This window comes from Aythya ferina (assembly GCF_964211825.1).
Source record: "Aythya ferina genome assembly, chromosome: Z".
NCBI lineage: Eukaryota > Metazoa > Chordata > Aves > Anseriformes > Anatidae > Aythya > Aythya ferina.
In genome coordinates, this window is record NC_140299.1 from 18,530,070 (window position 1) to 18,550,631 (window position 20,562).

Below are 20,562 nucleotides of genomic sequence, written 5' to 3' on the forward strand. Positions count from 1 at the left end.
GTAACTTGTGTATGCTTAATTTTTGCCTATACATCACCAAACATGTAAGTGAGAATTTAGTTCAGAAGGTATGTGTCATCTAAACTATAGTCAACATCAATGATGTCTCCCTAAACCAAGAGATTTCAAAGTCTTCTCAATAAACCTGCTGCTGTATAAACAGTCTGCTAGACATCCAAAGCAGATATCTGAAATGTCCTTAGCTTAATTAATAAGCAGGGATAAGTATATGGGTTTGACTTTAAAGTTGTATTGATACCTATTGCTGAAGAAAGCTGCATGAGATTTCGGTGATACTGATTCTTGGGTTTGATCGGTCATCTCTACATCCTGAGTCAGGCAGTTTTCAAAGGTGAAATGTTATTAAAAAAAATTACATTATGCATAAGTCTTGGAGAGTTTCCATTTGATCTGAAGGGGACACATATTTGCCATCTTTCTAGATGCATGTATCAGTATCCCCAACCTCTGCAGAAGCCTTTGAATAGAAGAAAGTAACTTACAGTAATCATCGCGCAAACCAGCAATATGAAGCCTCACTTCTGGCTCCAATGGCATGGGTGACTTCACAGTGGTAACAGCTCTAAACTCATTCTGTGTCCTTTCTTGGCATCCTGTATTTGAAGATGCACCATGCACAGTTCAATAATGCAAAATGCCACCAGTTTTTCTCATGCCTAAGCCTTTCACACTGACTATATTAGACTGTCCATTGTCCACAGCATTCCCGAAGGGTTTGATTTATCCTGTGTAGGCCAAAACACTGCACACAAAAGTAGGTGAAAGCTACCTTTTAACAACTCTTTCAAATCTCCATGGATGTAATTTGCTAGAGCGAAGAATAGGGTCCGCTATATTTTATTTAAGTTGTCTCACAGCTCAGTGCAGAACATGGTTCACTTTGTCTTTGGTTAGCTTTCTGTCAGAAGTTGTTATTACCAGTTCATATGGACTCTCCCACCTTAAAACCCTCTCAGACAGCAATTAACCTTTTTGCTTTCTGATGTTAATATCACGTTAAAAGGTCTCTCCCACCAACAGCTAACCACAGGAAAAGGTTTTTAATGCACACCCACTTTGATCACAGCACACCAAGCTTGTGACAATGCAAAAGTGAGAAACAAAAGCATTAGCAGTAAAAAACAGGTATGAGCAAACAGAAGAGTCAGCCCTTGTGGTCATTGTCTACGGTACGCTGCAACTGTTAAGCATTGTAGGAAAAGATCATTAGCACCATGAATCATTTAATGCTACATTTTTATGAGTAAGAAATTGTCTTTCTGTAATATGCAGAGAAAAGAGCTGGAGACTCATATTTCTGCACTTTCCTCTGTTTTGACTTCATTTTTGAACTATTCTCCAGAGAGGAATACTTAGAAAGAATGCCAAAAGCTTCAAGGGCAGAATAGATTATCTACCTTGACAACTAACCTTTTCTGTTCAAAAAAAAGTCAACACTCACAAGTTTTTGCACTCTTAACACAAATACATGCATTATCATCCCACACGGAAGTCTTATCAATGACAAATTGCGGAGAACATTTCACACAGTCCTTTCCTACTTTGTCCTTAGTCTTCTTCCCTAATCCAAAATGAATTTCTGCCAAACAACTGTTTCTCCTCTCAACTGTAGCACCTCCCCCCTAAATGAAGACTGTAGATTAGCAAGAAGTAGGCCACGGTGATTTTTTTCCAGATCTAAGTCTGTGGAATTAAAATATCAAGCAGGATTGCAGGAACAACTGAGTGTGAGACCTTGCTTGCCCTATGCAATATGTAACACTTCTTCCTAACACTAAAAATGGTCTGATATCACTGAAATGAGATTTGTCTGTGCAGCAATATATATCTCTAATATCTAGATTCTGGGTTATTTTTTGAAAATTTACTGTTTCTGAACCCAGACAAATAGGACAGTTCAGGGAAGCTACAGCACTTAATTATAACAGTTGGAGAATGACAACTTTTGACACAATTTGAAAATGATTTTCTTCTTTAATATTGGTAGCTGGGATTAAGGATTGAGATAAAAAGGATGAAATCATCTGTGTAACTCATTTCAGCTTTCTCTTCTCTCATATGCAATTTATCTACCCCAAACTCGTATTGATATGATTTCAGCTCTATTCACGTGTCCATATATGTCCATATATGGACACGTGAATGTGCATAACAGACTTTCTTATTAGTGGAAATTAAGCTTTATTACACCATTTTGTGTTGTTTTGCCTGAGTACTAGAAGATTATCACTGGTTTTTGATAGGATTTCAGGTCTCAAATGCCTATGTCACTTCTCAAAACAAGACTCAGGAAGAGGTAAGTAGTCATCACTGGCATGTAAGACCACTTGATCAACAAGTAGGTATGTGGAATAAAACCCAGTATTCCTGATATCTATATTCATTTGCCATTAAGAAAAAATACTGTGACTATTCCCTATACTGTTGCTATTGACTGCTATGAAGCAAGTTTTATGTGCATGGAAAAGAGTAACAAATGAATATACACTGGTCTCTCACATGCCCCTGAACTTCTTCCACATGAGCTGAATTCCAGTCATATAGAGGTTGTTTCTCACTATTTTTACATGAGCATGAATCAATCTCTGAATGGAAGGAGTCCAGCACAGAAATAGCCAGATCACCAAAACAAATTACCTAAGACAGAACACAGTAAAATTTTGGTTTGGTATCTCATAAAGTGTTGCATACCCAAAAAAACCTCTGGGAATATCTGTATTATTTGACAGATTAGATTCTCACATCTCACCCAGCTTCTAGTCCCCTGATCATTCACACTCTCTGTATGCTCATTCAGTCCTAGGATATTTTTGGAGTGAATTTAACTAATCAACTCCCAGTCAGATGAAACCAGAAGCAATGCTGGGGACAATCTGTTCCAGCTACCTTTCCCTACAGGTAGGTGCAACAAGAGTCCACTATCTCTGTATGTTTTAAACTCTCATGTACCTAGAAGTCCATCTGATACTTATCACATTCCCTATCTGAAACTCAAAAGTCAAAAGGAATTCATGTGTCTGATCGTGCCCAAAGGAGAGCCAGGTAAAATACTAGGTGTTAACCACAATGGAAGAGGTGGGTGCTATTGCTTCAAAGGCAGTGGCAACTGAAGGAGAAGTAGCCTGAAGCTGTGTACATCTTAGCCACTTTGTATTATTTTGCAACACTTTTTGGAACAGATGTTTTTTTTCATGGTAGATGCAGCCTGCTCTATCTTCCTGTTCGGTGTGCATGGGGGTATTTGCTATAGTGGAACACAGGAACATACCTTTCCAGATGCAACTGCTATTTTCACAAACCTTCACGTCTACACTTTTGACCATGCTACATCCAACCTCTTGGACCACTGGAAGCTGAGTAGAACATTTCTGCCAATACGTTGGAGTGAAAAGATGATTGAATGAAGAAATGTAACAAAATGTATATTTAAATATAAAGGAAAGCATAAAAATCAAAAAGACACAATATTTTTTACATGAAAGTTTTAGAATGACTTGACTCTTGGATGGAAGGTCAGTTAAAAATACACAATACCACTGTCCAAATCATATGCTCTGGCTAGAGTTATCATTTTTCCTTCCATAAAACACCAATTCACTGCTAACAATCATACAAATTCTAACAAAGCTGTTTGAACAAGGCCATCTTACCAGTAGAAAAGTTCTCAGGCTCTGTATGTGTACATATCACCTACTGAAACTTAGTGCCTTCTTGCCCTCTTTTAATTCGTATCGGCTTAATTTTAGCAGCATACAATGATAGATTTTCTACATGTAGGCAATATGTCTGATGCCTCAGGCTTGCTGATCAGTTTTGTAATGCATACATTGCAAGGTCCTTGATGCCAACATGAAACCTACTAGAGTCCCCACTCAGGCCAGGGTCCCGGAGTCTGGACACCACGATCCCATTTCTTAAACAAGTATTAAAATTTGAATCCACAGGTGCTAAAAATATAAACAGGGTATTATTTATATAAATAACAGTTATTTATATAAAAATATAGACAAAGGAATAATAATTTTTTATAAAATTTCCTTGTGTGTCAGAGAAACAGATAATGCAGCAGACAAAGATAAGAAAAGTGAGATCTGACATGTTATTGGAACTCTTCCCTTAAAAAAAAAATAGATTAGGCCCTAGTTAGGTTTAGGCAAAATCAGGTAAAGGCTCAGATCAGTCCCATGGGATATGAATCCCTACACCAATCTCTAATAATATGCATTTCTTCCCAATGTTGTTTCACTTAATTGAACACTCTGATGTTAGTTGTCTGGTCTGTAATTCATTATTTACAGTCAGGTGGAAGTGCAGCTGATGTTTTTACCAGCCACTCAGTATGCTCTTTCTCCAGTGTCTGTGAAATCTATCTTTCCAAACACATCCAGTGTTACTCTTCTTAAAAACCCTGTTGTAATCATGATAAGAAATGTCTTAAATAAATATAACTGGAAAAAAAGTTTAGATTTTTATACATCCCATCTGTTCTACAGCAAGCCTTCAGCTCTGAGAAGCACTTTTTGCATGATTTATATAGACAGCTTGGCAGAAAGCTAATCAGATTGCTTGGATCTGTGTCCCTCTAAAATAAGTACAGACATTTCTATGGAAAACCTATTGTGTGTACAGGAAAGTAATCTTTTGGCCCACAAGGAGACCACACACATTCACTGGAATGTGAAAAGATTTTATCCCACAATGTTATCTCAAAGACCCCCACATCACACTTACAGGAAGTTATTGTGGTCCTTGATGTAAAACTCTGAATATCTTAGTTCTAACTCAACTTCTGATGTCAGTCACAGTATAATTCTAGGTACTGTAGAGATGAAAGACTGACACAGAAGAGTGAAAACAACAGCATGCACATACATCTTTAAAAATTCATTGAAATTTAAGACAGGAAGTATGTTTTACAAATATTACTTCATAGAAAGTTTTTACCTTCTTACAAAAAGACTTCACTAAATTTCTTTGTGAAGAAATATTACTTTGTGAAGGAAAGTAATTGCCCTGAAAAACAGGTTTCCCAGAATGATGTAGAAAGCATCGTACCTTTGCAACATTCAATAACCTTCATGAGTACAAGTATTAAAAGATAACAACCAATAAGCCTGTTAGCCCAGCTATTCTGATACTAATTTTTCTTCTCAGAAGTTGATCTTCACACCCTCACAAAAATTTCTCAATAATATTAATAAAAAATTATAAACCAGTACAAGCAAGGACATTGAGTATGCAGCTATGAAGCATCCTTACTCAACAGTTATAGTCTAAATGTAATCACTTGAAAACAGCTGTCATGGTCTTCAGTACTGATCTTACAACTAGTGCAATCAAGGAGAGGACCAGTCAGAAAAAAGCATTGTGACTGACCATAAGTTTACAACTTAATATACAAATAGTTGCAATCAGATAGGACTAAAATCAGGAGGTAGCTTTGAGGGTAATGTTACGATAATAACTTTTCCTAACACAGATAAGTATCACTGTGATTCACGTGAGAAAACGATTTTCAAGAAGTTAGTTAGCGGAAATGGGTGGGTGTCTGGTGCAGAGGTTTATTAAAGGTGACCAAACAGCAGCAGATATAGCCCACAGAGGAAAAAAAAAGGTGTGAAAGGTTTGTCAGTGTACACTAGCAAAAATGAATGGATATAGTGCACAGCAATAAAAAGCAGCACCAAAATGGGAGGAGAACTGAAGTCTTTATATCACATGGTAGAGATTTCTTGTGTTCATTCATCTTTGGCCAAGAATCATTAAACATTACTAACTAGCCTTTGAGTTTCTATTGTTGTGATAAAAAACATTATTAACAGAAAGCTATTTTTTGGCAATTTTTTACAGCATCTCACACTGTCTACGTGACCAAAAGAACCGCAACATCCTGCACAATTGAAGAAATTATCTTCTTCATGCATAGTGGTTATTAAGCATGTGAAAAACTGAGTCATTCGTGGTCTTTATGCGCATTTTTTATAATATAGGTTTTCCCTCTGAGGTCACAAATGCATCTTGAGGGCTTCATTAACTTGGTTTCAATTTTAGTTTGCAGGACGATAGGCTGACAGAAGGGGACAGAAACTGAATCAAACAAATGATGAAGCTATTGTTCCTGTCATCTTTTTAGCAAACATTTCCTAAATGGATCTCCTCTTGTTAATGTTCTCCATGTTAATAAGGCAGCATCTGCACAACAGGTTCCAGACCAAAGATAGGGTTAAAGAACACATCGGGAAAGCAAATATCCTACCTGTGCATTTTAATGTTGTGTTGCGTACCTGTTTCTTTCCTATTTTAGTTCTCCTGTTATTTCTCCATTCTAAGCCTTCTGCAGTGTGACTGCAGGGTAGAGTCACAGTAGTTTTCCTCATGGAGAATTTCTTAGGCATCTGAGGTGTCACTGAGAAAAAAATAATTTTAATGGAAACATTTTACTCAAAACCATACATAGGGGTATTGTCTAGAACTTTTCAGAAAAGCATATATTTTCTAGCAGCAATATTCTCAAAGCTGACTGGCACACTAATTGGGACGATACAAATGCTGGCATTTGAGCTAGTCAGTCTGCTCTCCCTTTCCTTCAGTGTCAAGGAAAAGAAACAGATGTTTCTATAGCACTGTTCATCTTGTCCTAAAAAAGACATCTAAAAAAGATCGGATTGGTCATTCCCTTTATAAACTGTATATATTTACTTCTATAACACATATCTATTGACTGGCTACACCAGAACCTACTCCACACAAAATCAAAGTCTGATTTCCCACAACCATAAAGGCTTTCACCACTGCTGGTGATGCAAGTATGCAGTACTTTCTGTTCTAGAAACCACAAAGCAGGGAAAAATTCAGTTTAGAACATGAATCCAGCTTTCGAACGTGAATTTCCCAGAGCTGGGCATGCATGCATTATGACCACACTGTTGAAGAGTATTCTGCTCAGCGTAAGATAGAATGGCACTTTGTCTCCAACAACCGTGGCCTCATAGGAATACATCTTGTACAGCAACAAGCACCTTTTATTTGTTTTCTAAAGATTTCCATGATTAATCACGAAATGTGCCTTGTTTAGTTCCCTTGCCCTTCCAAGAAATTCTTCTAGTACATGCAAGACCCTTCTGGACTTTACCACTGCTGGATGTGGGAGTGAGTTCAAAGGCTTATTTAGTTTTTCTTCAGCTCCCTCTGTTGTTGATGGAGGGAAACTGCCTCTTCCAGAGTCAGTTCTCCAGACCTAAGTCCTGAAAGTACGTGTGATCTGCACTCTGAATGACAAACATGCCTTACCCTACGGTGTGTTGAGAATAAGTGTCTACTGGCAGACGGGACTTTTGTCAATACCTATAGCCTTAGATATTGGAGGGGAAACTAACACAAGGCACACGTCTCCTTCAGTGGGTCATCACAGAGTATACACAACACCACATCCAGGCATGCAGAGTGGTCGAAGTTCTGCAATTGTAGACAGGTCTCGGGTAGCCACATGCAAGGCAAAGGGCGGCCTTATCGCACTCTACAGGTACCTTAAAGGAGGCTGTAGCAAGGTGGGAGTTGGCCTATTCTCCCACATGCGTGGTGACGGGACGAGGGGGAATGGTCTAAAGTTGCGCCAGGGGAGGTTTGGGTTGGATATTAGGAAGAACTTCTTTACTGAAAGGGTTGTGAGGCATTGGAATGGGCTGCCCAGGGAAGGGGTTGAGTCACCATCCCTGGAGGTCTTTAAAAGACGTTTAGATGTAGAGCTGAGTGATATGGTTTAGTGGAGGACTGGTTAGTGTTAGGTCAGAGGTTGGACTCGGTGATCTTGGAGGTCTCTTCCAACCTAGATGATTCTGTGAAAGGAAAGAAGTATGCATGAATTCTCCTACTGTCCTGCCAGCTATGGATAGCTTTTTGAGGTGCAAAGGTGCAGCAACAAACCCTGAGCGCTGTTACAGCCCAGTGCAACTTAAATCCAGCTCCACACATGCCCCAGTGTAAAGGCAAAAAGGTTTATCTGTAACAGAAATTACTTGGCTGGGGATGAAGTTTTGTCTTTTCTTTTACCCTCACCCCCGATGTCTACTGTCTGCGTGACCTACCGTCCTAGTCTGCCTGCACACTGCTAACAGCAGGTCTGGCTTTCCTCTCGTTCGCTGTCAGCAGTGTAATTCTGCTGAAAGGAACCTGGCCCTGAGCTCGCCCTGCCCGGGGAGCGCTACACAGACTGCAGCTGCTGCATGCCACAGCCCTTGTCCATTGGACATGGGGAAACGCCATCCCACAGAATTACCCACATGATGCCATCCTGCGTGTGAAAATAACTCTTTGCCTGACCTGGAGTCTCCCCAGGTGTGTCTGCGGGCTGGGCCCCCCCAGGGGCACTATGGTGGGCCCTGCAGGTCCTGCTGGGCTCCTCAGCGCGGCCTCCTGCGTGCAGCTGCTGCCATCTTGTGACAATGGGGCTGCTCGCCACCGGGACCCTGGCCACCAGCTGCTTCTTCATGGAGCTCTTAAACCTCGCGTACGTCGTCCTCTCTGAGGCAGCGACCTGCACAAGTGGAGGGAGCCAAAACACCAGGGTCAGTCATCGCTGAACATTGCTCTGTCCCCTCACGCTGTTGCAAATCTGCATGGGCTCGGCACAGCTCTGAGCAGCAGGACATGGCGATGGGCATCGGGGTGGCTACACGGTACACAGCAAGTGATGGGATTTACTTTGCCCACATCACACAGGGGATGCAGCAACTCTCAGCTGCAGTAGAGTAACACAGGAGCTGCTCAGGAGCAGTCACAACTTTCAGGTAGCTGATCAGCACAATATTTACCTTTCCACAGAGAAATACTTGTTAAGAACTGGAAGGATCTAAGTATAAGTACATAAGGTGTGAGGAGAAAAAAAATGGAGAAAGAAAGAAAGAAAAAAAAAAAAGAAAAAAGAAAGAAAGACAGAAGGGAAAGGGAAAGGGGAAAAGGGGGAAAGGGGAAGATGGTGAAAGAGGGAAAGGGGGAAAGGGAGAAAGGGGAAAGTCCTATTTTGGTAAGTAACCCTGAATCATTTGACAGACAGAGACAATATCAGGTAGAGACAATAGATAGAAACCTAAATAAGGGCTGGCAAAAGTTCAGGTAAAATTTGAGATGCAATTCTTGTCACAGTCACATAGAAAGTCTGCAGCACAGAAGAAAATCAAATTTGTATCACTCATGCACTAGGATACAGCACTGACCTTAGAAAGACCCAAGACGTTTTCAGAGGTTCAGTTCAGCATCTTTGGGCTGGTCTCTCATGAGATAAAAGCATTCAGCTAACCTATCTTAGCTGTCTGGAACCAGGCTGGTTTTCAGATCTTTTCCCGAAGAAGGATTTAGCACATTTCTGATTTCTGAATCTTCTCATCACCAGCATGACACGCTCATGGTGTTATATTTAATGTTACACTTAATTTATTTAGCCATACTAAATTAAGATCAAATGACAGATTTACATTTCTTACTTTTAAATCCATACGTAAAAGGCAATTCTTAAACAAGAGGGTCAGAGAAACTGAATAATACCGAATACAAGACTGCTTTTCAGTTTAAAGGCAATGTATTAGGGCAACATGTGAAAGTATCAACAATAGTAAGGAAGCACTGCTAGTGTAATAGGCTTCAGAATCATTGTTGGACACTTCTGTGAATATTTATAGTATATTAAGCATTAAGTTTCGTTATTTTTTCATTATTTCTGACATAACGTTCTGTGCAAATTACAAGCTATCAAGATGTAACTTGAACTCTAGAATCCTGCATGGATTTTCTGAAATCAAACACACTCAGACTTGCTTTTGAAGTCAGCATTAGCAATCTGTGCTTGCTTTCTGACTACAGCTTTTTTCCTTTCATCAGACAAGTCTGCACCTTTTCCATCCCCTCTACTTTAACTCTGAGGGCTCACTGCCCAGCAGACATCAAGCCTCACATAACCCCTAGGTCAGAAGACACATCCATATAAATACTGAAATTTCATAGTATATGACAAGCATCTCTCTGTATAGAACTGTATGAAACACTTTATAAAGTCTTGTTAAAATAAATGAACATGGACCTTAGCTATTTAGAGAACGTCGTAGAAACTGATGAACGTACCATTATGGTATTGTACAAATCAAAGGTAGTTGAGGTGATATCTAAGCCCACAAAAAAACAACAGACACCCAAATTCCAGGTTTCACCTTTGCAAAGTCCTGTTCTATTCTCATCCCTAAAAAAGTACCCTCTGATTGAAGGAAAAAAAAATAAAAAAGGAGTGAAAAGAAAAACAAGAGGCTAAGGCTAGTTCAGACTGGGAGCAAAAGAATGTTAGACAAGCAACAAGGATGTTAGACAAGCAACAAGCAGCAAAGATGGAGATAGCTTAAAAAAGCCCAAGGACAGAAATACTAAGAGAAAAAAAAATGAAAATGAAAGCTGACAGAAAGGCAATAGCAAATGGACAGAAAGAGAGAAAGAAAACCTAAACAAGACATGAAGAAAGAAAGAGAAAATTTTGTTTTTTCCACGATTTGTCACCACTACATGTCAATGTACCTTCAGAGACTGACAGCAAGAAGCAAACACCTTTGAAACAGAAAACAATTAAAGGCAGGCAGAGAAGTCACCAGAGGTGCATGGCTTTTAAGTTGAGAGTGTCTTTCACAATTGCCTCGGCAAAACATCATTGGAGCTGCATGGCCAAGGTCTGAGACTCAGGTAACTCATTTTGCCCTTTTGCATACCTTGCATCTTCTTATCTCCCCATAGCTAGCAGCCAGGTAGGCAGTAGCAGTACAAAAGCAACCTATTTTCCATCATGTTTTGTGTCCCCCCAATTAAATATATATATGTGTGTGTATATATATATATGTATGTATGTATTTGTGATTTTCTTCCCTTTTGCTAACCTATAAAGAAGGTTTTCTCTCTGCTCATGTGCTGCAAAACAGTTTTACAAAGCTGCCTGTGTCACACAGCATCTCATGCAAACAGACTTCTTCAATACTGCTCTCCTTGCTAAGGTCAGGGGCACCTGATGGGCCAAGGAGATGTGCTAGAGCTGCATTACAGACACATAAACGAGGCCCTAGGCAGTTCTCAGGACAGTGTACAGGTGAACACTGCAGTTACTCCACACAGCTCAGCCAAACAGAGCAATCTGCATCGCTAGGTGAAGCAGCACACTGTTCATTCAGTTCTTTTTTCCTAGCAGGAGGCATTTCCCTACTCTACCGAGCGCCCTGGAGCCCAGCAGAGGCACTGTGAAGTGAAACATCTGCTTCGGCAACAGGGACAAAACGAGCAGCGTGTCCTTTTTAGTCTGAGTTGCAAGTTTCGAGTTTCAGCTCCTCCTTCGCATTCCGGGCCTGCCCTGGCTTCTCTCCCAAGTGTTTCGAAAATGGAGCCTCTCACAACTACTTACCCTCTGAAATATTCAGTGCCCAAAGCCAGGGTCTTTGTCGTTTTTCTGTCGATGGTTTTGTGTACTGCAGTTCTCTGCATACTGCAACTCAGATTTTTTAAACCTAAAACCAAAGATTTTTATTCTTTCGAAGTCAAGGATTCACGAGGAAGGATCGTTTCATTGGAGAAGTACAGAGGGAAAGTAAGTTACAACTTCATTTTATCTTTTTCTTGAATCTTTACTGAAAAACTGACATCCATTGGTAAGAAAACAAAAAGGTTGATTGTGGGAATTTACAGCAGAGATTTGTCCTAACTTCCTGTTATGTAAACAGTAAGCTACAGATAATATTGTTTTTTTTTAGTCCTGCTTCCAGAATTAACTATTAGAGCTAATAAATGAAGAAAGAATTACTATAAATCAGTACGATATAAGAATGGAATTTGTGCATTTTAATCTTAGTTAAGAATAATGACATGTTGCATTGAATTTTAGACACTGATCTGAGAAATATCATTTTAATGCCTGCTCTAAATATCTGTTGTTTTGTTTTTACATGCTTATATTTAAACAAAGCTGACAGTTTAAGTTTATCCATTTATAGGATGTTTAAAGAAGGATGTCTCAAAGTAGCTCCAGCAGCTATCACTCTTATCAGTTTAATGAAATTATGACCAGAGAGTCTAGCTCTCAGGTAGGAATAGTGTGGTAGTGTGCTTTGTCACGTTAAGATTTAATTGAAATCTCTGTGCCATCTCAGGGTTCTTCCTCAGTGTTCTGACTTTATTTCTTCAAAGGCAACTTTGGTTGTAAACGTGGCGAGTTACTGCCAGAACACAGACAAAAACTACATCGCCCTGCAAGAGCTGCACAGGGAGTTTGGTCCCTCCCACTTCACTGTGCTGGCCTTTCCCTGCAACCAGTTCGGAGAATCAGAGCCCGGCTCAAGCCAGGAAATAGAGGCTTTTGCCAAAGGAAACTATGGAGTAACTTTCCCTGTTTTCCACAAAATCAAGATCCTGGGATCAGAAGCAGAGCCCGCGTTTAAATTTCTAATAGGTAACTATTTTCTTTGGTATATTGAGCTGCCTCTAACCACAGTATTCACCCTCCAGTCCTGTAGGAGTTTGACAGGCCAGGTCTGAGCACACATCATAGCCTATGGAGAGAAACAGGCACTATGCACACATTTTGCACACATTTGTCTCATTTTAATGTGGATATTGAGGAATACAAAGGTTAGAAGACCCCGAAAGCATCTGTTTCTCCCCACTGAGGATAAAAACAGCTTACTGTGACCAGCCCAGCTAGAAACATCCAATCTGATGGATGTGTAAACCAGAGTGCAAAGACCCCACCTACAAAATCCTGCTTCAGATTATATGACATCTGTTGGAAAACAACTTTTCTTACAGAGAAAAGTGTAACTATGGGTGTCTTAATATTACTGGAAGATACAACATAAATGCATACAGATGAGAAGATTCCTTTTTTAGCAAAGAGCAACCAAGAGCATACAGTAGGATATATAACCACTAATTTGCATTAATTTATCTTGTGACCTTAGGGCCCAACTTGTAAAATGGGCTTGCACTGTTGGGAAGCCCTGTTAGAGTAAACATTTACTGAGCCTCATACTCTCATAAGCAAAATGAAATTCTACTTAGCTGACCAAGAAGCTCACAAACCTAAATCTGACTTTAAAAGCCTTCCTGAATTTGCCTCCCTGAATTGAAAGCCTCCCCTGAGCTTTGGCCAGGTATTTGATCCATACTAAACACCAATATTATGAAAGAAAGGATACTTAGGACATAACCATCCTCTATAACGTCTTTTTAACTAGAAAATGGGGTAGGAGAAGGCCCGAACTTTTATTCCACTTCCCTGCCCCAGACAGGATCACAAGTACCTAACCAATATTATAGGTGCTTCTCCGAACTATTACAGTAGTCCTGTAAAAAACTCCAGAACATCCCAGCCTGTTGCAGTTCTTCACAATCCCTTGTCAGAAAACTCTTTCAACATCTAAATGAAACGTCTCACACCACTTACGCCTATTGCTTCTTGCTGTATTCTCTGTGATACCTTTTATGTTCTTGAAAATGATTATCATGGCCCTCCTCACTTACGAGCCTTTTAAGTGGTCGGCATTATCACTGCCACTGTGTTTCCTCCCACCTCCTCTTAGGCACGTCACCAAAGACGTCAGGTAAAGCCTCATCACCCTGAGTTGCCCTGATGTCCAGGGGAATTTCTGAATGCATTCTGGAGGTGCTTCTCAGTTCATTATAGAAGAGACTAGGGCAAGAAGGTATCAGAGTTGGGTGGGATGAATCCAGGCCTCAGACTCAGATTCTAACTCAAGTGCAGTCAGTGTCAGGCTTTAATACCTACACAGAAACAGGACTGTTACATCCACACATTCAGTTCTTACTTGATATGCTGTTTGCACAAAGGGAGAAGGATCCTCTAGTACTTAAGTATTTTGACATAAGGTCTTTCTTTTCCCGAGTTCCTTTGCTTCATAAGAAATTCCTGTGCATCTTCAATTAAACAAGCAACTGTTTCCTTAATTTGGTTGTCTAGACATTCAGAGGGTTGAACATCTCCATGCTACATCCCCTTCTGACTGTGACTGCTAGCTAGCATTTTTCCAGCACTGTCAGTCTGGTGCAAAAAGAATTCACTGGCAGTGAATACAATGCCAGGGCCTTCACACAACTACTTGTTGCTTTCACAGCAGCAGGGCATTTTGCCATTAAGACCGTGTCCAAACTTCTAGGAAAGAACAAGGTAGGATTGCTTCGAAATAAATAGCTGAAGAATCACTGCAGGATAATGTCACAACTAGAAGAGTAAGGGAGTCACTAAAATGATCCAATACCATTCTTACAGATTCTTCAAAGAAAGAGCCTCGGTGGAATTTCTGGAAGTACTTGGTCAGTCCTGAGGGTAAAGTTGTGAAATTCTGGAGACCTGAAGAGCCCATAGAAAGTATCAAGCCAGAAGTAGCATCATTAATCAGGCAAATCATCATGAAAAAAAGAGAAGACCTTTGAAAAAGCCATTCACTCCGTGAATCCATTCAACAATGGATCAAAGCAATCCAACAGCATGGTTGTACAGCCTTACCACATTCCTGAGAAATGCTGCTAGAAGTTAAACCATCAGGTGATTTTTTTTTTGTTTTTTCTCTTTAGTGTTAGTATTTTCAGCTACACTATGTAGTACACTACAATTAATGTCGGGTTGGCTCCTGCAACAGCCTTGAGAGCAAGCCACTGAGGTCAATGAGGATGGCAAGATACTCGGTACTTTGCAGGCATGGACGTTCAATTTGCATAATGTTTCTGAATGTTTATTTACATTTGGTAACAGCTAATGTCAATTTTCACCAGCAGGAAGATAGCTAAAAGGAAGAGGATTGGTGATAAATTACTCAGTATTTGCACAGAAGACATTTTGTTTCCTATCTACCAGTGACAAATTGGTTTTGAGACAAATGCAAGTGACCATACTAGCTTTACAATATTGACAGAGGAAAATTAATGAACTGTGGAGCTTTCAATTAAGTTGTAAAAACCTGTACATAGAAAGTAATATTATTAAAAGAAAAAGAAAACAAAAAAAAATGCAAAACTGTTTCCTTGCCCACTTTCTGTGTTTTGATTCAGCATGCTTTTCACCCTTACAGCAACACCTTTAACCTCTTTAGCCTTCTCCGTACATTGGCAGTGCAGTACAATGCCTTGACTGTGCGCACATGTCCTGCTGGATTTCCTGTCTTCTGACCTGGATGAAGGCAGGGCTTGTGTGCATAAACATGGCAGCTTACAGCAGGAGCCAAAGGGCAACAAAAATCAGCAGCATGGCTCTCTAACAAACATCCTCAAGCACAGCTTTCTGAGGCTATCCAATACAATGCTCCCGAGCCACCTAATGAACAAAGTCTTCAGGTAGAGACATTTGAAGGGGACAAAGGGTCTTGCCTCAAGCCTTGCTCTTCTCACCTTGCAGTTTCCCCTCTCCAGCATGTAACTGCAATGCCATTCCCAGTTCTATTCCAGTGTTCTAGTTCAAACTGATATTCTGATTGATCTGTCTGATGAAGGGAGAAAATAAATTGGAATGAAGATCCTATGCCAGCTGTCTGAAAGGAGAGCTGAGAGGACAGGAACAAGAGAAATCAGTATCTCCTATATGAAAGTGAACAGGCAGAATTAGTGCTGCTCTGTAAGACTAGCAGTGACTGAAAATAATTGAATTTGTAAAAAAAAGAAAAACACTTTTGCCTGAGAAAACACTAATTGAATTTCTTACTGCTTGGTCAGAATCTGATATATCTATCTCTATAGAAGTGTGAGTATAGGTACCATTCTATGTAGGTGCCGTTCAGTCCTGAATCTGAACAGAGTTTAATTTTTTCAAGGCTTACTGTTTAATTAGTGTTCCTCCAAAAACTCACTATGTTTGTATTAATTGTTCTTCATGAGACATGCCAACTATTCCAATGCAATATTTAAGGCAGATCACTGGTAAACTAAACACTTCCTTCTTAAAGTTATTCCAAGGTAAAAACAAAGCATCTTTAACTGTCAAATTTGCACAGACTTAGAAAGGAGAATAAATAAAAAGAAAATTAGAGCACTGTTATACAAGCACACATTTATCTATGCTCAAAAGTCAGCACAATAATAGATGTATGCATGTTTGTGCCCACTTATAGTTTAAATTGGATACTGCATATAAAATATATGTACTAAACTAAAATCACTATGAACAGATTAAAACCTATTTATCGGACTTTTCAATAATCCCAGCAACTTCAGCTAAAACTGCCTTTACGGTTACCAGAATTCAGTCCACAAATGTTAAAGTTTCTTCAATTCCACTTAAGCATTAACTATTGTAGCCTTGATCCTAATGATTCCTTTATTTCTTTCCCTCACTCTTTAGGTCTCCTCTTTTTCTCCAACAAATACCGTTAACCAGCTCCTATTTCCAAAAGTTTACCCAGGAATGCAAATATTCTAAATCTACTTCAGTCACTGGACATGTCCCTGTTAATGCAAGCATTATCAGAAAATATTTGTTTGCTGAGCCCATACATCAATGTTCCAGTAAATAAGAGCAATATTAAAGGAACTGTGAAGTCATAGGATGACTTCCAAAACAAAATTTATGTCAGACCAGAACCCCTTTTTCTCATGCTCCTGTCTGTGACAAAAGATGATGATGTTACTTGTACTCCCTATGGAGAGCAGTCTACAGACCATGTTATCACCTGACCTGTCTCAGTCATGGTGAAGCCAAAAAAATGCCAAGTGTGCAAACAATTACACAGACAGATTCTGAACTCTGGCTCTGGGCAACATATTTACATGGATGTTGCTCCTGTCATTCTGAAATCCCACGTGAATGACCTGTAGCTCTAGCAGCTTGATTTCTCCATTTAAAAAGCAAAAATAAATGCTATTTCCACATCTGAGCATGTCCCTAGAGCACAGTCACTAAGGAAGAAGGGCTCTCTAGAAGCACATCATGTCAGTCCTTGTTACAGCAATACATTTCTTACTGCTGTCTGTGGCTCTAGTTTGGTTCTACTAGTGTGGAATTGACAAACTTCTCAGCACCTATGATTCATGAGAAATTCCTTTCCCTAACCCCCTTTGCTCATTTTAAACTATTTTTTGATCAAAGTAAGCAAGTTTCAGAGAAACAAAAGTGCTGCTTTTCTGCCAGCTCCCATTTAAGTCAACTCAGCCTAAGCTGAAGCCACACACCTCTCCCGCAGAAGGACCTGCAGCTGCTAAGAAAAAGCCAAGAGTTTCCAAATCGCTTCTGTGGTTCCACTGTCTGCTTCTTGACAGTGCCCTGAGTGCTCCAAAGGCCTTAGCCTTTGTTTGTAAGGCTCTGTTTAACCTTAGGATCATATTTAGTGGTGCAAGAAAATATACTCACAAGGGGCCCAAACCTGAAACTTTTACTGAAGTTACTGAATTTACATAAATTAGTAATCTCTTTAGAAACCAATTGGATTAGCTCCATAATTGTGTAAAATATACTTAAATATATTTTTATAGATGCACACAGTTTGTGTAACCTAGCACACCTTCTTTCAGTCAGGGGAACTAGTCTAGCACAGGGCCCCACACCAGCTAAGGATGCGATGAGGTATTCATAGCAACAGTCTTAATATTCTTGTCTCAACAGTGATGCAGTGATGTGCTGATGTGGCAGTGTAGTTAGTTGCTGGTGTATGGGGAGCAGCTAACTAACAACACACTGCCTAATCACCACACACAGCACTAGGACCAACCTAATTCTGGAGAGCTTCACAACGTTGTTCCCATTTCTCTTCCTAGAAGGCCTTCATTTAGATGGTTTGCAAGGCACATTACTTGCTTTGTTTGAGTGCTCCTGTAACAAAGAGTTTCTTTTGCATTCCATAAAGAGAAAGTGCAGAGATGAAGACAGAGGTAACGTTCTGATGCCTGTGGCAGTATGTTTGATAGAAGCTTACAGTGTAATATGAATCAAAAGGATCCATTTCCTTCCAGCCTGTAACCTGCCAAAGAATAATATATGTCCTATTCAAACTCTATTGTCTCCTGGTGAGAATACGTGCAGTTTTTTAGGGCATCCACGTTCACAAATTAAGCCATTAAGCAAGGGGAGAAAAAAGGCTTTAAAAATTACTTCTGTTTTATAGAATGGAAAGGTAATTATTGTTCAGTTATAGCCTTCAGGCAGTTAGTGAAATGTGATTTTAAGCCTTTCCAACTTCTAATTACTCAATGCAAAAAAAAATCATTTAATTAAATTTAAAAATTAAATAAATAACGTTTTTAATTGTTCTTTTAAGAAAACTTCCAGAGAAATTAAAGTGGTTTGATTTTTTTTTTCAAACCTGAAATATTTATTGAATTAAGTACCTGCCTGTTTCAAGCATTTATAAACTTCCTACTACCTTGGTATATAGAAGCAGACACACCAAAAAAAAAATCGAAACCAACCAAAAATTCCCTCAATTCTTTGGATAAGGGGAATACAACATACAACTATAATACTGAAAATGAGCCTGACAATCAAAAAACAGTAAAAATCAAATGGACCCAGAAGTTTCCATATACAAAACTAGCAGCTCTCCAGTTTGATGCTAAAGGTATGTGTATCAGGCTAGCAACTGCATGTTAGCTGCTGTCAGAATTTCAACCAGCTAACATACACTGCCATCCCGTCACACACAGGTGCACCACCTCCCTTACTGGAAATTAGATTCAACATCAACAGCGATGGACTGGCCCTGCAGCTGGTGACAGTGCAGTAGTGACTGCTACACTCAAATACAGCAGCCACCAAACAACACACTGCCTGCAAGCCACAGAGTTCATGCAGACTGAGATTCCTCCTGAAATGCACGTACCTGGAGACATCTACCTAAATTCAGCTTTGTGTACCTGTTTCAAGTTTCATGTTTCATATACATATAAATACACATGTATGCATGTTCAAGCAGTAAATACTTACATGCAATGGATGACACAGATAAGTTTCCAATTCAGTAAGACTTGAATTAAATTAATTGTACAAAACCCACATGGAATGTGAGAAGTATCAGACTCCAGACTACCAAAAAGGAATGGGAAATTGTTGTAAACAATTTCTTGCCTTGCCTTGTACCAGCACCAGTGTAGTATGTTGTCTCCACAAGTAAATTAGTATCATACATACTTACTTCAGTCCTTTTCTTCCTTGAGCATCCATATTGGTCATTGTGGGAGCCCAGGCCTGTGACTAGATGAGCCAGGAGTTTAAATCAGTTTAGTTGATTTTCTTATTTTGAAATACGAATCATTACTGATTACTTCATAGCACAAATTGACTTCAGGTGATGAGGCTCACTGTACCTCCCTTTACAGAAAGATGCCTAAGGACTCTAAGATTCAAGCTCATAGATTTAGGCTGGATGGAGGTAAAATTTTACCTACAACATCCATTTTGAAAGAAAGCCCTTTGAAGTCATGCTGAAGTCAGTCACTGAGTTAAATGTCTTGGATCAAAGCAAATTAGTACCAAAAATTAATATCAAATTTGAAGACTTCTCTTTGTTCTTAAAAGCAAGGCTTAGGTCACTGAAAATAAATCTCACCAACCCTGCATTCTCAATACAAAACAAAAGACTAAGACATTTACTTGTCGGAATGCTGCTGTTAGCAGCTACAGAGTAGTGTTGGCTAATTGCTTTCTGGTTTGTCCCACAGCAAGAGGAGGCCACCTCTGAGTTTTCCAGGATGCTTGTGAATGCAACAATATGGAGTGCAGCTAGCAGCTGTTCACACCTCTGAGACAACAGCCAGCTAACAGGCACTGCCAGACTGCTACAATCTGCTGTTTTGGCCATTGGCTCCCCCTCAGCCCCCAGTCAAACCTTCTTCTCCTCGAGCCCAGTCATTGCTCATTATAACAACACAGCTTTTCCCGTGGGGTCACTTACAGAACATTTTTATTTTGGAGTGCCATTCTCAGCATGCTGGCGGCAAAATTTATTTTGCTGTCATATCTAAGGGTGCACTGCTTATCTCCTGCTTTGTCACTTCCAATACGGTCATTTCCTTTTACACCTTCACCCAGTCCATCACTTTATGCATTCCATTCTCACTAGGTTTTGTGGTATTTGTCAAATCCATAAGGTGCAAGCTGCCTGTTATTTTGCATTTTGCTTACTGTCAAGCATACTGTTGGTGAATATCATGTTAGGTAAACTATGTACCTACCGTATACATGAGTTCCGTGTGGTCCTTCTTATCTTTACCACCCTCTAAATGTGGACAAGTCAGCTTGAAGTGCCAGTAAAGACAACACGGTAAATCTGCAGAATCTCTTCAATCAAATCAAGCAGTGCTTGCTTTTAAACAGCAAGCAGTCCCCCTAGTGCCAAGAGAGAATCCCACGTGTTTCTGAATCCTTCCCTCAACAGATGTCACCATCATAACCTGTGTCTTTCAAACGCTTCAGATCTTGAAGTTAAGAAAGAGTGGTAAGGATTAACAGGAAAGGAAAATATATCATTCCTTTTCTCAAAATCGCTGATTTTCCACAGCCTCCTCCTCCTTTCCCTCCCTCCACAATCAAAA

General features: G+C 39.7%; 2 protein-coding genes across 6 annotated transcripts in view; one reads left to right on the forward strand and one right to left on the reverse strand.

Moving 5' to 3' along the window:
- The window catches only part of CDC20B (cell division cycle 20B), a 32,572-nt gene that overhangs the window by 11,261 nt on the left and 749 nt on the right, over positions 1 to 20,562 (reverse strand). The window contains exons 1-5 of one of the 4 annotated variants that reach the window (XM_084504823.1): positions 13,555 to 14,314; positions 8,341 to 8,554; positions 6,306 to 6,427; positions 3,290 to 3,389; positions 504 to 614 (exon numbers count right to left, since the gene is read on the reverse strand). In XM_084504823.1, coding sequence (XP_084360949.1) covers positions 504 to 614; positions 3,290 to 3,389; positions 6,306 to 6,427; positions 8,341 to 8,509 — 502 coding nt within the window. In that variant the 5' untranslated portion in view covers positions 8,510 to 8,554; positions 13,555 to 14,314. Of the gene's footprint in view, positions 1 to 503; positions 615 to 3,289; positions 3,390 to 6,277; positions 6,428 to 8,340; positions 8,555 to 9,233; positions 10,959 to 13,554; positions 14,315 to 20,562 lie in introns of those variants that run through there. The other 3 variants (XM_084504822.1, XM_084504821.1, XM_084504824.1) reach the window with 3 other exon arrangements.
- On the forward strand, positions 11,267 to 20,204 carry GPX8 (glutathione peroxidase 8 (putative)). Of its 2 annotated transcripts, XR_014687372.1 has the most exons (4): positions 11,267 to 11,626; positions 12,223 to 12,484; positions 14,321 to 14,596; positions 19,690 to 20,204. XR_014687372.1 is itself a non-coding variant. In XM_084504825.1 (3 exons), exons 1-3 carry the CDS (start codon positions 11,420 to 11,422, stop codon positions 14,482 to 14,484), a joined length of 633 nt encoding a protein of 210 aa, XP_084360951.1. In that variant the 5' UTR covers positions 11,285 to 11,419; the 3' UTR covers positions 14,485 to 20,204. The 2 variants fall into 2 exon arrangements, 1 of the variants encoding a protein (XP_084360951.1); XM_084504825.1 differs by having other exon boundaries at positions 11,285 to 11,626; positions 14,321 to 20,204.

Excerpts from the sequence above, each read along its gene's own strand:
- GPX8 (XM_084504825.1), top strand. The coding sequence starts at position 11,420 with ATGGAGCCTCTCACAACTACTTACCCTCTGAAATATTCAGTGCCCAAA. Across the intron at positions 11,627-12,222 it reads TGGAGAAGTACAGAGGGAAA|GCAACTTTGGTTGTAAACGT; the intron begins GTAAGTTACAAC and ends ATTTCTTCAAAG. Across the intron at positions 12,485-14,320 it reads CGCGTTTAAATTTCTAATAG|ATTCTTCAAAGAAAGAGCCT; the intron begins GTAACTATTTTC and ends CCATTCTTACAG.